Genomic DNA, 22720 nt, shown 5'->3' with positions numbered 1-22720 from the left:
GGGCATTCAAATCATTAAAGAGGAAGTCAAACTGTTGCTGTTTGCCAATATGATCATATACCTAGAAAACCATAAAGGTTCACCCAAAAAGCTCCTAGATCTAATAAATAAATTCAGTAAAGTTTCAGGATACAAAATCAATGTACACAAATCAGTAGCACTGCTATACACCAACTGCCACCAAGCTGAGAATCAAATCAAGAATTTAACCCCTTTTACAACAGCTGCAAAAAATAAAATAAAATACTTACGGATATACCTAACCAAGGACGTGAAAGACCTCTACAAGGAAAACTACAAAACACTGCTGAAAGAAATCACAGATGACACAAACAAATGGAAACACATCCCATGCTCATGTATGGGTAGAATCAATATTGTGAAAATGACCATACTGCCAAAAGCAATCTACAAATTCAGTGCAATTTAATACCATCATCATTCTTCACGGAACTAGAAAAAACAATCCTGAAATTCATATGGAACCAAAAAAGAGCCTGCATAGCCAAAACACGACTAAGCAAAAAGAACAAATCTAGAGGCATCATATTACCCAAATTCAAACTATACTACAAGGATATAGTTACCAAAACAGCATGGTACTGGTATAAAAATAGGCACATAGACCAACAGAACAGAATAGAAAACCCAGAAATAAAGTCAAATACTTAACAGCCAACTGATCTTTGACAAAGCAAACAAAAAACATAACCTGGGGAAAGGACACCCTATTCAACAAATGGTGCTAGGATAACTGGCAAGCCACATGTAGAAGAATGAAACTGGATCCTCATCTCTCACCTTACACAAAAATCAACTCAAGATAGATGAAAGACTTAAATCTAAGACCTGAAACCATAAAAATTCTAGAAGATAACATCAGAAAAACCGTTCTAGACATTGGCTTAGGCAAAGACTTCATGGCCAAGACCCCAAAAGCAAATGCAACAAAAACAAAGATAAATAGATAGAATTTAATTAAACTAAAAAGCTTCTGCAGGCAAAAGAAATAATCAGCAAGAAAACAGACAACCCACACAGTGGGAGAAAATCTTCACAAACTACGCATCCAACAAAGGACTAATAGCCAGAATCTACAAGGAACTCAAACAAATCAGCAAGAAAAAAATAATTCCATCAAAAAGGCTAAGGACATGAATAGACAATTCTCAAAAGAAGATATACAAATATCCAACAAACATGAGAAAATGCTCAACATCACTAATTATCAGGGAAATGCAAATCAAAACCACAATGCAATACTACCTTACTCCTGCAAGAATGGCTATAATTAAAAAGTCAAAAAATAATAGACGTTGGCATGGAAGAGGTGAAAAGGGAACACTTTTACACTGTTGGTGGGAATGTAAACTAGTACAACCATTATGGAAAACACTATGGAGATTCCTTAAAGAACTAAAAGTAGATCTACCATTTGATCCAGTAATCCCACTACTGGGTATCTACCCAGAGGAAAAGAAGTCATTATATGAAAAAGATACTTGCACATGCATATTTATAGCAACACAATTTGCAATTGCAAAAATATGGAACCAGCCCAAATGTCTATCAATCAATGAGTAGATAAAGAAAATGTGGTGTGTATATATATACACCATGGACTACTACTCATCCATAAAAAGGAACAAAATAATGGTATTCGCAGTAACCTGGAGGGAGCTGGAGACCATTATTCTAAGTGAAGTAACTCAGGAATGGAAAACCAGACATCATATGTTCTCACTTATAAGTAGGAGCTAAGCTATGAGGACACAAAGGTACAAGGATTATATAATGGACTTTGGGGACTTGGGGGGAAGGGTGGAAGGAGGGTGAAGAATAAAAGACTGCACATTGGGTACAGTGTACACTACTTGGGTGATAGGTGCACCAAAATCTTGGAAATCACCACTAGAGAGCTTATCCATGTAACCAAACACCACCCGTTCCCCAAAAAACCTACTAAAATAAAAAAAATCGTATGTACCCCATAAATATATACACCTACTATGTACCCACAATAATTTTTGAAAAACTACTAAAAAGTACACTTTATCTAAAAACTTGTTTCTAACCAAATTAGAAGCCATTTACTATTGAAAGCCTTTTATGGCTGAAATAACAATATTTTCCACATATATTGCATTTAGAGGTTTTGCATAATATCCTCATGACCCTGTTGTATTTTCCTCATCAATCAAAGAAGACTCTGAGGTTAAGAGAAGTTAAGTGAACTGCTCAAGATCACACAGCTAGTCAGTGGCAGGAGAACAGTAGAGTGAACTGTCCAAGATCACACAGCTAGTCAGTGTCAGAAGAGTAGAGTGAACTGTCCAAGATCACATAGCTAATCAGTGACAGAACAGTGGCATGAACTGCCAAAGATCATACAGGAGTCAGTGTCAGAATAACAATGGAGTGAACTGCTCAAGATCACACAGGAGTCAGTGGCAAGTCTCTGGATGGCTAATCCAGCTCTTTCTCCACTACTCCATCCTGCTTATTACATCCTACAGCACCTCCCTCAGTACTGACCACCCTATTACCAAGACTCTAAAAGTTAACACTGACATCTAATGGCAAGTTCAGATCCCTACAAACCATAGTCTAATGGACTTTTAATTCGCTGGCACTGAAGTTCTTTATAGATGAAAAAAATGAACTGAAGGGGGATGACTTCCCAATCAGGATACAGTCACCTTGGATTCCTACAGGATTAGGATCTTTTCACTTTGTAGGCTTTGCAGTCTAGCGAACGATAGGAGCTAGAAATAGGTAAGCACTAATATTGGCTATTTTGGGTATTTTTTTTTTTTTTTTTTTACTACAATCACAAAATCTCAATGTCTTGGTGCTTCTAGCTGCCCATTTATAAACCGGAAACATATAATCTAGTTAGTGACCCAATGATAAAAGTGTAGCAGAGCACTGGCCTTTCCCGTCTCATAGCCACTTATTTAATTTGAAAATTCCTTCCCATCGTATCTTGGTATCCTATTCCCTCTTCCCATAATTCTATCACTAAAATCTAACTACCCAACTCCCTCCAAGAATCAACATTGTTCTTGTAATATTCTTTGCTTCCTATTTCACATTAGGCCTTCTTATTTACTCCTTTCAAACAACTAAGTATTTGAGAAAGAAAATAATTACTGCTTCACACGCTGGGATGAGGCTGAAGTAAAACTAATTCCATGAGAGGCTTAGCTTTAGTTTTGGTCCTAAATTTTATACAGATAAGTAGGGTACCACCAGGGAGCAGTGTGTTGCCTACTTTTAGCATGTACTTAAAGTAATTTTCAGCTTCACTTTTTTCGAGACTTGATTATCACTACAGAGTTACTACCAATTAAGGAATTTGGCACATCAGCAACATAGCAAAATATAATTGTGGAGTTAAATTACGATAATTCCTTTGGAGGACTTTGATGCCATTTAACATTAAGGAATAAGAGATATGGCTTTTCCTTCAATTAAACACCATAGGGATAACCAGCAAGAAGGACAAAGAGAATTCACAAAGCTCTTGAAAGTGTCATCTACCTTCACTGTGTTGCAAGATTGTTAATATCTATATAGCATAAGGACAATATCCTGTTATTTATTTCTATCCACCCAGCTTGTTGAATGACCTTGATCACATCACTTCTTTCAGCCTCAGGTTCCCCCATCTGTAAAATGGGGAGAATATTATATTGAATAAGGGTATAATGAAATATGAAATTAATCAGTTACCCATAAAACATCCTGAGATCATGAAGTAAGAGGCAGTACAGAAAAAAAAATTTTTTAAGGGTAATGTTATAAAATTCTGGTAAAAAGATTTATAAGACTAGAACTCACTGGAAAATTTTACCAAAGAAAAGAACTTATTTTTAAAGATCCTTTAAAATTATATTTACAGATGAACATTCAAGTCTGTTTATCCATGAAATAGGTACATCATATCCAGTAGCAGACTTACTTCACAATGCCTGTAACAGAAAGTTATTTTCTTTAAATTTGAAGAGGAAAAACTTGATACTTTAGCTTGAAACCAACTATTAATAATACTCATTCAAGAGGCATCAGTATATGGGAATAGTAAAGACAGGGAAAGACAAAGTACCCTGTCATTAATTCTATCCTCAGGTCCAAAGAGCTCTTGGGCACCCCAGACCATCCGTACCTGTTGGGTGAGGAGGTTGATGTGGCTGGATGGAGAATACTGTCTCGCTGCCTGCTTCTCAGCTAGCCGCTGAAGTTCAGCTGTAACCACACTTTGGTTGTACCGTTTGCTATATAAAGAAGCATCTTCTCCCTCTTTTTGTGTTTTGGCTATTCCTGAATGATGCTTGTTTAGATAGCACGATCCTGCTAAAACGGAGAAAAGTTTTCACTCATTTAGGAAAAAAAGGCCTGAAAAAAATTAGGATAATGACAGAAATCTCAGGTCAACAGATACTTTACTGAACCCTAAGGATCTTTAATAATATAGGAGAAATAAACTATCTTCAAATGATCACAAAAATAAATGGTTACCATAACCTAGAAACTCTTCCTATTACCAAACTGCCACATGCATTATTTATTAATATGTTTTTGCTTATAATGAAAGCTTCACAAAGAAGAATTTTCATTATATGTAGTGGGGAATACCAATCCTATAATTTGCTAATCTTACTGAATAAAAAATACATATTTGAAACTCATTATAATTCTTATTTGTTTTTCTTGTTATGTAACTGTACTTGTCAACAGTCTGTGGCATCCACTGTCAAATCATCCATAATACTTAGAAAGCTCAAAAGGGAAACAGGGATAAAAGCAAAATCGAGTATACTCAGAAAAATAACAATAACCTTATATTTTCTTTTTTTTAATATTTTTAGTCAAAACATGTTTTCTTTTTTATTATTATTATACTTTAAGTTCTAGGGTACATGTGCACAACGTGCAGGTTTGGTACGTATGTATACATGTGCCATGTTGGTGTGCTGCACCCATTAACTCGTCATTTACATTAGGTATATCTCCTAATGCTATCCCTCCCCCCTCCCCCCACCCCATGATAGGCCCCGGTGTGTGTATATTTTCAAATGACTGATTTCCCTTTCAGATTTAAATTTTCTTCTTTCAACTGTAATATCAGAGCATTCTATTATTTAAGCATTGAAATTCTGGCAAAAAGAAATTATTTAATATAAAATCAAGATTCAGCTGAGCACAGTGGCTCATGCTTATAGTCCCAGCTACTTGGGAGGCTGAGGCAGGAGGATTGCTTAAGCCCAGGAGTTCAAGGTTACAGTGAGCTATGATCATGCCACTGCACTCCAGCCTGTGTGACAGAAAGAGAACCTGTCTCTAAAAATAAAATAAAATAAAAATCCACATTTTTCCTGATGGTAAAAGTCATATCTCTTCGAAAAAAATTTTTAAACTCAGAAAAGTAGAAATAATATAACCTATTTCCTGTCTTTTTAAAATTAATGCTAATATAACAATGATCATTCTGCATATACAACTGATTTTCTGAATCTGTAACTTTTTCATGTTTACTATATTATTTAGTACATACAAAATATTTATAATAGCTGTATATGTAGTTATATGCATACTGTAATGAACACCTGTGAACTCACTACCCAACCCAGGAATTACATTATCAACAATATGTACTAACCTATGTGGTTGTTCCTCCCCATTCCTAATCTCCCCTTATCAATCATTCTTTTTAAAAAAAAAGTTTTATCAAATATATTTGTGTGTATATGCATATACAAACAAAATACCAGATAATTTTGCTCGTTTTTGAGATCTACAAAAATAGTATCCTACTATAGATATTTCCTGGGACTTGCTCTGTTATTCAACTCTACTCTTCCAAGATTAATCCTAGATAAATACAGCTGGAAGTCATTCATTTTCCTTGCTGTCTGGCATTCCATTTTGTAAATACACCACAACTTATATTTCTATTCCCCTATCAATGGGTATTGTGGTTATTTCAAGCATATTGCCATTATAAACAACGCAGCCATAAACACTCTTGCATACATCTGCTGGCACACGTGTAGAAAAGCTCCTCTTGTATATGCCCAGGAGTGGAACTGTTGGGTCACAAAGTATGTAAATTTTCAAGTTTATGTAGTAATACCAAAGTGGTTTTTTTTTTTTTTTTTTTTTTTTTTTTTTGAGACAGAGTCTTGCTCTGTCACCCAGGCTGAAGTGCAGTGGCGCGATCTCGGCTCACTGCAAGCTCTGCCTCCCAGGTTCATGCCAATCTCCCGCCTCAGCCTCCCGAGTAGCTGGGACTACAGGCACCCGCCACCAGGCCCGGGTAATTTTTCTTTTTTTTTTTTTTTGCTTTTTTTTTTTTAAGTAGAGACGGGGTTTCACCGTGTTAGCCAGGATGGTCTTGATCTCCTGACCTCGTGATCCGTCTGCCTTGGCCTCCCAAAGTGCTGGGATTACAAGCGTGAGCCACCGCACCCAGCCCCAAAATGGTATTTTTTTACACTCCAACAAACAAAATAAAAAAGTTCCTGGGCCGGGAATGGTGGCTCACACCTGTAATCCCAGCACTTTGGGAGGCTGAGGCAGGAGGGCCACTTCAGCACAGAAGTTCGAGACCAGATTAGGCAACAAAGTGAGATCTCTTATCTATAAAAACTTAGCTGGGTGTGGGGACATGGGCCTGTAGTCCCAGTTACTCGGGAGGCTGAGGTGTGAGGATTGCTTAAGCCCTGGGAGGTCAAGGCTGCAGTGAGCCATGATTGCACCACTAAACTCCAGCCTGGGTGACAGAGTGAGACCCTGTCTCAAATTAAAAAAAAAAAAAGAAAAAAAGAAAGAAAATTCCTGTTGATCCATAGCCTCTTCAACACTTAGTATTGTCAAGTGTCTTAATTCTTCCCATTGTAGTCTTCATGTACCTGATTAATAATGATGTTGAACATGTTACCTCTTTTCTGGTATCATTTTTCTATTGGGCTATCTTTTTCTTATTGACTTACACGATTTGTGTTTTTGTTTTTACTTTTGCTCCATACCACAAGTTCTTAATGATGGTCTCCTTTATTTTATTATTTTATTTCAGTATGGAAGTTTTACAACTGAAATTGATTTTATACATGGTGTGAGGCAGGGATCTAATTTCATCTTTCTCTGTGGGGATAACCAATTACCCCAGAAGCATTTATTGAGACATCTCTCCCTTTCTTCTGATCTACAATGCCATCTCTGTCATACATGAAATTTCCATCTTCTTGTGTGATTGTTTCTAACTTTCTATTCTGTTCCACTGGTCAATCTGTCTACACATTTGCCAATACCACACTGTCTTAAGTATCAGACCTTTATATTAATAAGGTGCTCCTCCACCTTATTTTTCTTCTTCAGTAGGTTCTCACTATTCTTGGCTCTTTGCCTTTCTATTATCATTTTAGAATAGGCTTAAAAAATCCAACGACACACTTGTTGAGATTTTGATTGGAACCGTATTGAATACAGAGATCAATGTGATGAAAATGGAAACTTTGATGATATTGAGTCTTCCTATGCATGTACGTGGTATATTTATCCATTTATTTAAATTTTTGTTAATGTCTAATATCTGTGTCTTTCAATGCAGTCTTATAAAACTTCCTTTCCTTTCTAAATGTATTCCTAGGTGACACAGTTTTTATGCTATTATTAGTGATATTTTTAAAAACATTTTTATTGGTGGTGATGGCTGCAAAACAGTGTGACTGTACTGAATGCCACTGAATTTAAAATAGTTCAATGTTAAATTTTATGTTATTTATATTTTGCTACAATCAAAAAATTGTTTTCTGTCACTTCTGGCAAGTAATTTTGAAAGCAATTAATTTTTAAATATTGATCTTATGCTAAAATAACTATTTCTAAAATGTATCTGTAATTACTTTGTTTTCTATGTAGACAATATATTATCTGCAATTACACAATTTTGTTTCCTCTTTTTTGATCCTTATGCTTATACTTGATCTTAGCCAAAAGGCTAAGAAGGGAGGATCCTTATGCTTATAATTTCTTTTTCTTATCTTACTATGTTGGTTCTGATCTCCAGTAAAACACTGGACAGAAGGAATGTTAGTGGGCATCCTTACTTGTTCTCAATGTTAAAGAGAATGCTTTCAACATTTCTGTATTTAGGCTGATAGCTCTTGCAGGTTTTTGGCAAATACCCTTTTTTTATGAGAATCTCCTTCTCTTCCTAATGAGCTGAGAGTTATCATCATGAATGAGTGCAGAATTTTATCGAATTCTTTTTCTGCATGTACCATGATGAAGAATATGGTTTTTTCTTTATTATATTTACATGGCAAATGGTATTTATAGGTTTACTAATGTTAAACCCCTCTTACATTCCTTGAATAAACTTGCTCATGGTGTACTATCTCTTTTAGATGTTGCTAGAGTTGATTGGCTTTTATTTTGATTCAAATTTTTGCATTTGTGTTAATAAATAAAGCCAGTCTGTAATTTTCCTTTTTAATACTGTCCTTAACTGTTTCTATTATTAAGATAAAACTAGCCATACAGAATAAGTTGAGGAAAATTCTCTTTTTCCACACTCCAGAAGAGTTTTTTAAAAAATATATTGAAATTATCTACCTTTTGAAAGATTAGAACTTACCCATAAATCTAGGCCTTATGTTTTCTTTAAGACTTTCAACTACTGTATTACTTTTTAAAATACTTATAGGACTATTCAGACTTTCTTCATCTTCTTGAGTCATTTTTACATAAGTTATAGTTTGTATGAGTTTGGTCCATTTTATGTAAGCTTTCAATTTTATTGGAATAAAGTTAAGATTACATTATTTTTGTCATTTTGGGTGTATTTATATTTTCTATGTCTGCTTTTCTACTCCTTATATTATTTATCCATGTCTTCTCTTTTTTCTTGATAGGTGTCATCAGAGGTTTGTCCATTTTATTAGGCTTTTCAAAAAATCACTTTTGGCTTTGCCACCCTCTACTGTGCCTTATTTTTGAATTCTATAATCATTGCTCTTATCTTTATATTTCTTTATCCTTTATTTAGATTTATGATACTGTTGTTTTTATAATGTCTAAAGCCAGACATTTAGCACATTAATTTCCAGCCTGTCTTCTTTTCAAATATAAGTTTTTATTTACTTATTTACTTATTTATTTATTTATTTTTAGAGATGGGATCTCGCTATGTTGCCCAGACTGGTCTCGAACTCCTGCGCTCAAGCAATCCTCCCACCTCAGCCTCCTAGGGAGCTGGGACTACAGGCGCACACCAACTATAATTATTTAAGCCAGTAAATTTCCCTTCAAATACTGACTTGCATTGCTCTCTACTTATTTGGACATACAGCTTTTTCATTATCATTCAGTTCTAAAACTTAATAATTTAATTCCATCAGGATTTCTTCTTTGACTCTTAAATTTTGAAATACATGGGGGTTTCTTCTATATCTTTTTGTTACTGACTTTCAACTTAATTGCAATGTGGACAAAGAATGTGGCTGTGTGATACCAAGTCTCTGCAATTTGTTCTCTTGTTTATGATGTAGGATATGACAGATTTTTATAAATATAGCATGTATGCTTGAGGCGTTTTGTCTATTGGGTGCACGGTCCTATATATTATCAATAAATAAACTTATCACCTTGTTCAAATCCTCTTTATCCTTTCTGCATTTAAAAAATCTGTTTAGTGTATTAATAATTAATAGAAGTATGTGGCAATCACCCACTAAGATAGTGGATTTATACATTCTTCGTGTGGTTGTTTCCATTTTTGTGTTACATATTTGGAGGCTATTTTGTGAGGTGCAGACACTTTTAGAATTGTTTAACTTTTGACTGAACTGAACCTTTTGTCATTATGTAGTTACTCTTTATCTGTAAGAAAGTTTTATATCTTCAAGCCTATTTCAGCATATATTAATGCAACCATACCAACTTTCTTCTGGTTAGTACTCATCTCGTATTTCTTTTTTCAATTTTTTACTTTTAAACGTTCTGTGTCCTGAAACTTAGGTGTGCCTCTGGTAAACAGCATATAGTTGGATTTTTTTAAACTTTAAAAATCTGTCAAGTTTAACCTATTCATGTTTATTTGCTTCTTGATATATTTGGACTTGATTTACAATGTTTTTTGTTTTGTTTTGTTGTTTGAGATGGAGTCTTGCTCTGTGCCCAGGCTGGAGTGCAGTGGTGTGATCTTGGCTCACTTCAACCTCTGCCTCCCGGGTTCAAGCAATTCTCTTGCCTCAACCTCCTGAGTAGCTGGGACTACAGGCCAGCGCCACCATGCCTGGCTAATTTTTGTATTTTCAGTAGAGATTGGGTTTTACCATGTTGGCCAGGCTGGTCTTGAACTCCTAACCTCAAGCGATCTGCCTAACTCGGCCTCCGAAAGTGCTGGGATTACAGGCATAAGACACTGTGCCCGGCCAATTTACTATGTTTTAAATTTCTATTAATCTTGCTTTTTCTATGCTTCTTGCTTGCATACACCTAAGTTTCTGCATGTTTTTTATCCACAATTCATTTTTCTTCTCCCCATTAGAATTTATACTTTTATTCTTTTAGTGATGACCTTTGAAATTTGATGCTGTATATTTAACTTTAAAAAGTCTATAGAGTTAAATAAAATCTTACTCCTATTCCAAAATCATTCAATTACCACAGAAAAATTTAACTCCAATCAATTACAGGCTGTTGTCAATTATATATTTTTGTCCGCATATTGTCGTCTACTACTGTTTAATCCATTCAGATTATGTTCTCTGACCACAGTGGAAATAAGCTAAAAACCAATTACAAAAATAAAGAATCCCAACTACCTGAAAATTAAACAATATATTTATAAATAATCCAAGAGTCAAAAAAGAAATCACAAAAGATATCAGAAAATATTTATGAACTCACCAACTTCTTTTGTTCACTATCATTCTCTTGGAAAGGATCAAAAGGGCGGGTTTTGAAAAAGTTTTTATGATAACACAGGCCACTGAAGACATTCATCTTACTGAATTTCTTACATGGGGAAAAAATAGTTCAAACTAGAACATTATTGATCATTATTATTACCGATTTTAGAAAATTAAATCACAAGAACAAGATCACCCAGAATTAGCAGATATATATATATGCATATATTCATATTTATGACTTATTAAAGTGGACAATTTAATATCTCTGACTCAAGCTGCATATTAAAATATCCATTTCATTTGAAAACAGGTATTAAGAAATACAGACTGGCTATTTATAAAACATGTCTTAGCTGTAACTCACCTTAACATAGCTATTACTAGTGTTTAAATCTTGACTGATGTTAAGATAGTCCCCAAATTGATCCACAGATAATAATCCTATCAAAATCCCATCTGCCTTTTCTTGAGGAAATTGACAAGCTGATCCTAAAATTCATATGAAAATGCAAGGGATCCAGAACAGCCTAAACAATCTTGAAAAAGAAGAGTGAAGTTGGAACAATCATCCTTGGTGATTTCAAAACTTACTATAATGCTGTAGCAATCAAGATAATGTGATATTGGCATAAGGTCAGACATATAGATCAATGGAATAAAACTGAGGCCTTAAAAATAAACCTTTACATTTATAATTGATTTTTGAGAAGAGTGCCAAGACAATCCCATGGGGAAACAATACTCTTTTCCACAAATGATGCTGATTTAACTGAATATCCACATGCAGAAGAATGAAGTTAGACCCCTACATCATACCATGCAGGACAATTAACTGAAAATGGACAAAAGACCTAAATGTAAGAGTCTAAACTATAAAACATAGGAGGGGCCGGGCGCAGTGGCTCACGCCTGTAATCCCAGCACTTTGGGGAGGCCAAGGTGGGTGGATCACAAGGTCAAGAGATCAAGACCATCCTGGCCAACATGGTGAAACCCCACCTCTACTAAAACTACAAAAATTAGCTGAGCATGGTGGCATGTGCCTGTAGTCCCAACTACTCGGGAGGCTGAGGCAAGAGAATCGCTTGAACCTGGAGGTGGAGGTTGCAGTGGGACGAGATCGTGCCACTACACTCCAGCCTGGCGGCACAGCAACAATCCGTCTCAAAAAAAAAAAAAAAAAAAGGAGGAAATCTCTGTGACACTTGATTAGGCAACAGTATTCCAGACGTGATACCAAAAGCACAAGTGACAATAGAAAAAAAACAGATAAACTGGACATCATTAAAATCTAAAACTTTTGTGCTTCAAGAAAGTGAAAAGATAACCATCAAGTAGGGAAAAAATATTTATAAATCCTATCTGACAAAGTGTTTTTATCTAGAGTATATAAAGAACATTTACATTCAACAATAAAAAGGAAAACATATGAATTTTTAAAAGGGCAAATAATTTAAATAGACATTCCTCCAAAGAAGATATACGAAAACCCAATAAGCAAATGAAAAGATATTCAACATCATTAGCCATTAGGGAAATGCAAATCATAACCACAAAAAAGAGATACTATTTCATACCCATTAGGATGTGAAAATCAAAAACAGAGACAACTCATAGTTTTGGCAAGGACAGGGAGAAACTGGAACCCTCAAACATTGCTGTTAGTAAAAAAAACAGTTTAGAAGTTCCTCAAAAAGAGGAAATACAAAAAGTTATCATATGAACCAACAATTCCACTCTAGCTATACACTCAAGAGAAATAAAAACATATGTCCACACGAAAACTTACAAACAAATGTTCATAGCAGCATTATTCATAATGGCCAAAAGGTATAAACAAATCAAATGCCCCTCAACTGACTAATGGCTAAACAAATTGTGGTATATCCATACAATGGAATATTATTCAGCCATAAAGGGAATGAAGTTCCTACTACAACGTGGATGAACCTGAAAAACACTATGCTAAGTGAAAGCAGCCATTCACAAAAGACCACCTATTATGATTTTACTTATATAAAATGTCCAGAATAGAAAGCAGCCATTCACAAAAGACTATTATATGATTTTACTTATATAAAAATGTCCAGAATAGACAAATCTGTAAAAACAGAGAAGTAGATCAGTGGTTGCCAGGGGCTTGGGGCAGGAAGAAACAGACCGTGGCTGCTAACAGGTATGGGGTTTCTTTTGGAGATGATGAAAATGTTCTAAAATTAGATAGTGGTGTCGAATGCACAAGTCTGTGAATATATATATAAAACCACTGAATTACTGAATTGTACGTTTTAAAAGGGTGAATTTGATAGAATGTAAATTATATCTCAATAAAGCTGTTATTAAAAAATGGAGGACAAACTTGACAATATAGGTCTATTTCAGTTAAAATGATATAACCTATTCTAAGAATTCTTTGGTTATTTATTTAGGTCATTCTTGCCTAAAAACTAACTTGTCTGATGTTGGGAATAACTATTTGAAGCACAGAGAATGCATATAGCACACTCATAGATGGTTATCTGTGACAGGAAATCTCTTGACTAGGCTGTAGGCTCCTAGTGAACAGAAGCCTTGTCAGATTCATCTCTTTATCTCCAGTACCTAAAAGAAGTCCTGTTTCCCTTTGTGTCAATGAAGGCATGCTACTGGATGCAATGCAAAAGTCTTCTTTAGTCACGTCAGAACAATGCAGTGTGTGTCCATTTCCATTTCAAAATTTAAAAAAAGGCAAAGGGAAGAGATGACATCCTTTCTTTATTGGGGCTGGGGAGGAGCTCACATTGTGGACTGTCTTTCGTTCTCTCACTCACCTGCCTTTGCTGAAGAGGGACGAGACAGTTTCTGGCTATAGATGTGTGCAGCACTTTGGAAGGAAGAAAAGGGACCAATGGTGTGACTTCCTGATCGACAGCGTGGCAGGCCAGCAGGGCTTGGGATGTTCTGTGCCCCAGGATGTAGGCAGGGAGAAGCACTGGCAGAGACTGTGTTCAGTAAAATTGTTGGCTGGTGAGGCATGCTGGGGATAGCTGAAGGAATTTGAGATAAAGAAGAATGGTGGCAAGGCCCTGGAGAGAGGTCAGAGGTTGTAACAGACGACAAATGGGTGTTGGGAATTTTCTGCAGAGTAGCAGTAGGACCAGAGGAGGAATTGCTATCAACTAATTTTGCCTCTTTTTCTGCTGAAGTGGTAAATCCTATTAAAAACAAAACAAAACAAGACATCATTATAGGAAAAACAAACATACAATCTCTATAAAACAAATATTTTTAAAACATAAACATCACAATAATCTTGGCATGAAACAGAAATCATGAAAAATACAGACTTTAATGAGTGTTCATCATAAACTTAATGATTTTTGCCTACCAGAAACAACCTGGCAACAGAAATAGGAATTTACTTTTATTCCTTTCTAAAAGCTGGAGTTGGGACTACCACTATGAAACAGAGCAGGCATGTCTTACACATGTTAGGACATCAAGATGAAGTCTCCACTAGCAACAGGTAATTCCTCTCCCCCTTCTTTTCACCCTTCTAGGAAAAAAGAATGCACTTAGAATTTCTAAACTTAAGAAAACGAAAAAGTCTTTGGAAGGAAAATAGCTTATCAATAGATAAGAGAAAATTCTAAGGGAAAAGGAAAAAGAAACATATTTCTTTGGGGTAATGTTCCATGCTTTAGAAATATTTAATATCTGATGACTGTTTCCTTCTTTTAGGAAATTATCACAGAGCAGCAAATCTAGGTAGGTTTGAAATCACTCACGAGATAATTTATCAGAATGAATTTCTGTTGTCTGTTGCTGTTTAGGTGGCTTTATTTTCACTTCTTCCATTATAGTCTCAGGGTGATCTGAAATAAGAAATAATGAGCTTGGACTCTCTTATAATCAATTGCAAGTCCGCTGTTCTATACATAATTTTATTTCCAAAAATATAACACAACTGCTAATCAATGCTGGGAAACATGGCACGTCTCATCACACTTTTCCAAAGATGGAGACACCCACAGCCCTAAGGAGTAGGCAACCAATTAAATGATTCCCAGCTATTCCCAATCCCAGCTACAGTTAACTGAACTGGCGAACGGTACCTAAACCCAGGGCAGCCATCCACGGACAGCCAACAAGCTAGGGCTTATCTGGAAAAATAATAATAATAAGGGCAGTCAGATCTTATGCCAGGAATTCAGACTGAGGGTTCTAAGAGATCACGCTGGTTGGTGGTAGCCCCTGGAGCCAAGAAGTTACAATATGTATGGAGCAGCGAAGCTACCCCGAGACAGCAAGAGCGGTCCCACTATTTCTTGGCATAATACCTGGATACTACGATGGCTCTGTATCTTAAACTCCTCAGCTTTTTTTTTTTTTTGAACAAAGTTTCACTCTTGTTGCTGCCTAGGCTGGAGCGCAATGGCGCGATCTTGGCTCACTGCAACCTCTGCCTCCCAGTTCAAGCGATTCTCCTGCCTCAGCCTCCTGAGTACTTGGGATTACAAGTGCCTGCCACCACACCCGGCTAATTTTTGTATATTTAGTAGAGATAGGCTTTCACCATGTTGACCAGGCTGGTCTTGAACTTCTGACCTCAGGTGATCCACCTGCCTCAGCTTCCCAAAGTGCTGGGATTACAGGCGTGAGCCACCACGCCTGGACTAAACTCTTCAGTTTTACTGGAGATAGGTTGATCAGTATATTCAATAATAGTATCACTCTAATCAATTTTGACATTAATAACTAATTTTTTCCACTACAGAATTTTGAAACAGAATAGCCAGAGCTAATCATATATAAAAATATTCCAAAATCTTTGTCAAGGGCTAGAATCATACAAAAACTTAAGAAAGGCCATTTTATAGATCATCTTTCAGAGTGAAAGAATAAAGACATACGAATTTTCTCCCCTCCATCGCCAACAGCAGTGGTAACACTGTCACACACTTGTTTGTTCATGTTTGAAATGAGTCCAGATACTATACTATCAAATGTCATAATGTTGTTTCCTTGATTGACGCCTTCCTACTGCCCCCGCCGGCCAGTTATCCTTAACAGGTTTACACAGGTATGGATCTTATGTAAAGGTAGTCCTTAAAACACAAACCCTAGAATTTTGAATGACCTATCAGTATAAAAGATGTCACCACTACATGCTGTTAGGGCTTCCACATTACTGCCAGGGGAGAAGTTACTAGATGAATGTCCATCTAGGCCCCTACCTCCCCAAATTAGCATGCTTTTCTCTATTCCAACCTTATTACAAGAATTCCTTTGTCTCCCTTAGCCAAAACTCTTATAGGAGTTTTTCAGAGCTTCTGCCAGCTTTCTTATTCTATTCACTCACCTGACTTTTATCTACCAGACAATAAACTTTATAAAGTTAAAGACTGTGACAGTCCTGGTCATTGTATCCCTAGCAACCATGAAAATGCCTAACACATAATAGGTGCTAAGTAAAAAAAAGTATAGAAGGAATGAATGAACAGGTGAATGAAGTTAGAAAAACTCAAAGAAAAGGGCTGGATTCAGGACTTCCAGTAATACAATAATTCAATCATACCATGAGTTAAACGGGCTTATGTGGATTGGCCTATGAACCAAATCAGTTTTTAAAACATTAACACTGTTTCTTTGGGAAAATTCATTCCACATTTTAAATGACCAATCTTCCTGGCTATTTCCACATTAGATTATCATAACTTAAGAGCAGGGAAGAAGTCTCCATCTTTGAATCTAGTACTTGGCACACTGACAAAATCAGGAGGTTGATTACCTATGCCTTAGGCTTCCATCTAGGTTTTAAGTTAATTTTACATTTAAAGCACAGAGCTTTGTTTGTAACAGAATGTCACTGCTATTTTTTTTTTATCATGGTGACGTGAGCTAGACAGCCACATCCGTATTCAATTCCAAAATCCCCAACCATGGAATCCCCCAGCAGTAAGAAGTTTTAGAAACATGTAGGGGCATTCTGGATTATCACAATGGCTGACGGAAGCTAATGGCATGTCAGGCTTGGAACCAAGTATATTAGACTTCCCACCAGGTATGGAACAGCCCCACACGACAAAGAATTCTCCTGCCCAAAATGCCAATGATGTTAAGTTAGAGAAAGTAACAAACTTGACAAGAGTCAGAAATAATCATTAAGAGAGACAGAAGAATATATTAAGAGCACAAACTTTGAGTCAGGCAGGCTATGTATCCAATTCCTTGTCCCTGCACGATAAAGAATAACCTTGGGCAAGTTACTCAGTCTCTTTTAGCTTATTTTCTCATCTGTAAAGACGTTCTGTAGTAGTGCCCACTCTATATGGTTTTGGGAAGTAGAAAATAAGACCATGTCCAGCAGACAGAAAGATAAGTGTTCACTAAATATCAGCTATTATTAGCTTTTCTTGAAAATCTCTCTGCTGTTAATTATCTTGAAAAAAAATCAGACCATGGCCTTCTTCTGCTTTTAGGACAAAAAGTACTGTCCCCCATTCTCCACCCCCTCCCCATGCTGCAAAGTCTCATTACCTTGGGGACTATTAGTGCTTAGCCAACACATTATTCCTCATTCTCCTTTGCATTTCTCATTTCTTCACTTGTTCTTCTTATTTTTCGTTCATTAACCAGTATACTTACCACCTTTTGCCCCACTATCAGAATAACTGTTGTTGTTCTTAGAACTTTTAGAGTGAGTCCCCAGGAAGACACTAGCAGACTTGTTCTTTTGGGTATAAAAAGTCAACACCTCCTCCAGTTCAGCCTCACTGAAATGAGGAGAAAAAGTATGGTCAGACAGGAAGCTATTCTGGAAAATCTTTCCACCAGATTTTATTATGAAAACAGAGCAAGCTGGAAAAGGGAAAAATGAAAAGCACAAGCTGAAAATTCCCTATTAATAGGTGGTTAAAATAAAATATAAATGAAAGCAATCTAGAAAATTTAAAGCATAAGGCTTTATTCATCCCGCAGTGAATTTTCTAGATCTACACTGTCTAATATGGTAGCAACTAGTCAGTCATATGTGACTATTTAAATTCAAATTAAATTAAAGATTCTTTTCCGTAAACTAGCCACACTTCAAGTGTTCAGTAGTCACCCACAAAAAGTTCTACTGGACAGCCACATTCTAGAACAGGCGGCAAACAACTACACACTGTGGGCTAAACCTGACCAACGACTTGTTTTTATGGCCCCCAGCCAAAAATTTTAAAAAATATTTTTAAAGAATATGCAAAACAACAATAACAAGAACAACCACCACCACCACCACCACCCATATGTAGCCCACGGAGTCTGAAATGTTTATTATCTGGACCTTTACAGTTTGTTCAGCTCACTTCTAGATAATTGAAGTATCTTCACTTAAAGAGCCACTTGTCATTTTCATTGCCTATGTCAGAAATAAGGAAATCCACCAATAACCATAGAATTCCCTAACCATCTATATAATGCACGAGACTAAAGTAGATCATCTCTAAATCACTTCAAATTACTGAAATTATATGCTCTTTATGAATAGCCACAAAATAGAAAGTATAAGGAAACAGATGAGAGGCTAGTGGATTCTTCTAGTGAACATATCACACATGGACTTTAACATCTGTAGCAGCTTCTCAATGACCTTTTTCTTTTCTTTTTCTTTTTCTTGAAGCTTGGCTACGTTCTAGAAAAGTGGCTATTAAGTGCAGTATGCCTGCATTATCACAGAGAACCTATATCCCATCTTCAGAAAACACACTCTAACCAGAACCTAGAAACCACCTTTATGAATCTCAGCGTAAACCCTAAAGTCTTCAAAGTAGCCAAATGCCACAAGATAAGTCTCTCAAGTGACTATCAAAGATCTACAGCTGAGGGTGCAAACCTTTGCCTGTCAGTGTGTTTTATTTGGCCCTTCACAGAATACTGAAAGGCAAAGGTTATGGTTGGTCAAAATACAAGCTGCTTTATATCTGTCTTATCCTTTGCCCACTCCATAATTTATGTTTTCCTGTCTGACTCCGGCAGGTATTTGAATTTACCAGCCCTGAAAAGTATCCATGTACTCAAACCAAACTTAATAAAAGAAGAACTGACGTCACCACATTATTTCCCAACAATCAACACCTAATCCCCAATCAGAAGTAATTATGTTCCAAAGCATTTTATCTCCAAATCTATACAATTAGTTAACAATATGTTATAATTCATTTTTAGTGTCCAGTTAGACTTGCTTGGGAAATAGTGTTCTTTTAAAGGCTGGGTTTTTTAAAATATATATTTTAGGGATTTTGAAGATCCTTAGGATAAACCTGAAAATTATCTTTTAGCTTTAAAAAGTAGAGCTATTTTCTGGACACAATCTGTTTTTTTTTTTTTTTTTTTATCCTTTTCTGTTTTTATAACGTTGATGAGAGAAGCTGTTACTATACCTGTTTTATCAATCATATTACTTAAGACTCAAAAATGTCAACAAATAACACCATACAATTATGGACTCCTACAAAATGATATATTTGTTTGCTGTAAAGCGCATGATAGTGAGGTCTGAAAAGGGTATTAAACAAAGATTATATTATGCTGGTGATTGATAAGCTCCTACCCCTACCTCATTTAACTTCACCAATCAACATAGGGTAGATTTTCTACTGATTTTCTCCCTATTTGTGACTTTGACAGTTGAAGCCTAAGTAATGGGGCTTACTGTTTTTTTATCCTATTTTATTTTAATGGTTTTGCACATCTATTTAGAAAAAAATCCTCCAGTGTAAGTTTTACAAGATTTAAAATTAAGTGCCTTTGTTATCTCTTCCTTTGTAAGCCAACATAAATGGACAAAATGGCCTGGCTGACTTTTAGCAAGATAGAGAGATGAGTATCGAGATTTTCCATTCCTAAAGGCTAACCCTAAGCATGAAGAACTTGTTCTATTTTATATAAATTAGGTGTAACCCTCACAGAGTGGAGAAATTGCAAATTCCTCAGCCTACTCAATGTAGGCAAAATGTGGTCATTTCTACTCCATGAGTAGGTCAGGGACAAATTCAGACCCAGTAAATATGAGATGCCTCTAATTTCAACTTTCCAAAGAGCTCTCATGTGACTTCAAGAGATGTGCACTGTGAAGGCTGTCGAGAACTACAGCCCTGCTACCCAGCAGTAATGTTTTGATAACTGAAGCCATGAAAATAGCAACGTAATTGGCTAAGATATGGAGAGGCCAAACCCATACAATCTTTTCTCCTTCTGAGAATGATTTCTTTTTTCATCATTTAGAGACAGGGTCTCACTATGTTGCCCAAGCTGGCCTTGAATTCCTGGGCTCAAGCAATCCTCCTGCCTCAGGCTCCCAAGTAACTAGAACTAAAGGGGTGTGCCACTGTGCCCGGCTTTAAGAGTGATTTCATTCACATCCATGTATCAGAAACAAAGGAATGCTGGGTACTCAATGAGCATTATGGAAGATGGAATAAGACAGCTTTTATCAATCAAGAATGTCTACTACCTTGCTTGTCTGATGAACTCCTGAAAGTTTTCCGTATTCACCCCATCTTCCTCTTCTTCCTCAACTTTCTTCTTTGATTTCTTTTCAGCCATTTGTTCTGTTTCCTATCCAGTGCCCAAACCCCACAGAAAAACAACAAGATAAAACTGACTCCTAATAAATATGCACTTCATCATGTAGTTTCAATAGCCTTGAGTTAATCTGTCCTTATAGTAAAGACATTTAATTCTTGTATGTACTTTTGCCACCTATAAATTTGATATATTACTTTTGGCTATGATTTTGTAAAACATTTTGAAATTCCCAAGTAAAAGTTGCAGAATGAATGTAAATTTTAATCATGTTTTTACTTTCTACTTACACAGCCCATTGATTAAAGAGGTTTTTATAGTAGCTTAGTAATATCTATGATCACCCTTGTAGCTTTAACAATATGACAACAGAGACACAGTATTTTGTTCCAATTAGGAGAGGAAAGACAGATCTTGGAAGGTACTCTTATACCAGCTTCCATACTGACTAAATTCTTCACTTATATAAGACATAACAAAATTCTCAACAGATCTGGAGTAAATTGTGGCTATGAGTTTGGTGCACTGATATTCTACCAACAATTCCATGCAACTTTAGAAAAGCCATTTAAATTTCTATCAGCTTTTCCTTCTGCAAACTGACCAAACCTCCCAAACCCAAACACCCAAAATGATATTTTTAATGCATTCTGAGATCCCGGGATATAGAATGCTTTGCAAAATATTCTAATTAAATAGTATATTTCTTGGGCTTGACTGTAAAATTCTGTAATGTATAAAATGTTTTAAAGATGAAAGTATAACTCGTTCAAGAAAGAATATGTCATTACATTCAATCCACAGCTCAAATTTGTTCTCCAATGGTCAATTTGCCACTTTCTACAGGCAGTAACAATCGTGCAGACTCACACAGCCTAGGATTCATCTCAGTGCTCAAAAGGAATATGCCTTTTGATAAGAATGAAGAATTAACTATGGCCACTGGGCCTTCAGAAGTAATAAATAGTTTTTCAGACCAGCTGGGTTAAGGTGTGGGGTCCTGCTTCCCCTAACAGTAATACATAAGGGATGGTGATGCCAGAGAACAGAAGAAGAGTGTCTCCATCCAGCTGGACAGAGGCTTCTATCTAGTCTGTTTCTGACAGTGTATGGCAATCCAAAGCACAAGACTAACAGATAAAAGACTTACCTTGTTGTATACAATGATAAAGTCACCCAGCTGGTGGGCCAGGATTCTTCTGCGTTCCAGAAGTGCCAATCGTCGGCTGGGTAATACCATCCTCAGTGAATGCTGGAGGTTATTTGATGCTCGCTTGAGGAAACGAACAACCAGCTCCTATAAATTAAAGAGTCACGGGAGAAAAAAAAAGGAGGGATGGTGCTAAGCAACAGAAGACAAGCTATGAAGGCATTATATAACAGAGATGTAAGAAGACATATATTACACATTTCAACAAACAAGACCCAGAACAAAAAGGTTAGAAGCATACAGAAAGACAAAACAAAAACGAAAGAAACTTATTCCCTTCCCTCAATAAGCTGGCAATCAGAAAATTTAAATCAAGTATGTATGTAAATAACTATGTAATAAAGTAGTAGTTGTAAAAGTACCACAGTACATACACAAATAGCACTATTTAGGGAAGGTAGCATTCAAAGACAGGTAGTAGGAACTAAAACTGTGGAAGCAGATGAAAGTATCAAAGGTGAGAAGACAGAGAATACAGAAATATTCATATTTAGAGATAGAAAAGATGATGAAGTATCAGGAAAAAAAAAAACAAGTTAGAAACACCAGAAACACAGAAAACCAGGAGAAAATAGGCTGGGCATGGTGGTTCACACCTACAATCCTAGCAATTTGGGAAGCTGAGGTGGGCAGATCACTTGAGGTCAGGAGTTTGAGATCAGCCTGGCCAACACAGTAAAACTGCATTTCTACGAAAAATACAAAAATTAGCCTGACGTGGTGGCACACACCTGTAATCTCTGCTACTTGGGAGGCTGAGGTATGAGAATCACTTGAACCCAGGAGGTGGAGGTTGCACCGAGCCAAGATCATGCCACGGCACTCCAACCTAGGCGACAAAGCAAGATTCCATTTCAAAAAAGAAAAAAAAGAAAATTAAGAGAAAATAGTGCCATGGAGGCCAACTGAAGAAAGGGTTCCATGTCAAATGCTTCCAAGAGGCTGGAGCTGGAAAGGCCCACTACAAAGACAAGGCCTTGGATCTGACCACTGAGGGATAATTTCAAGAAAACAGTTTCAATAAAGAGAGTACAAGAAGACA

The 22720-nt window shown here is 36.3% G+C and overlaps 1 protein-coding gene across 50 annotated transcripts in view; it reads right to left on the bottom strand.

Moving 5' to 3' along the window:
• Positions 1–22720, bottom strand: part of TTLL5 (tubulin tyrosine ligase like 5) — a 297434-nt gene that overhangs the window by 161398 nt on the left and 113316 nt on the right. For 26 of the 50 annotated variants that reach the window (XM_055097299.2, XM_055097295.2, XM_055097271.2 and 23 more), the window contains 6 exons: positions 21619–21765; positions 20398–20501; positions 17550–17677; positions 14690–14776; positions 13733–14116; positions 4169–4356 (listed from right to left, as the gene is read on the bottom strand). In XM_055097299.2, coding sequence (XP_054953274.1) covers positions 4169–4356; positions 13733–14116; positions 14690–14776; positions 17550–17677; positions 20398–20501; positions 21619–21765 — 1038 coding nt within the window. The remainder of the gene's footprint in view (positions 1–4168; positions 4357–13732; positions 14117–14689; positions 14777–17549; positions 17678–20397; positions 20502–21618; positions 21766–22720) is intronic. The other 24 variants (XM_055097300.2, XM_055097272.2, XM_055097298.2 and 21 more) reach the window with 1 other exon arrangement.

This window comes from Pan paniscus, chromosome 15, assembly GCF_029289425.2.
Source record: "Pan paniscus chromosome 15, NHGRI_mPanPan1-v2.0_pri, whole genome shotgun sequence".
Lineage (NCBI taxonomy): Eukaryota > Metazoa > Chordata > Mammalia > Primates > Hominidae > Pan > Pan paniscus.
Note: the sequence above shows the minus strand (reverse complement) of the source record. Positions and strands in the feature narration are given on the sequence as shown.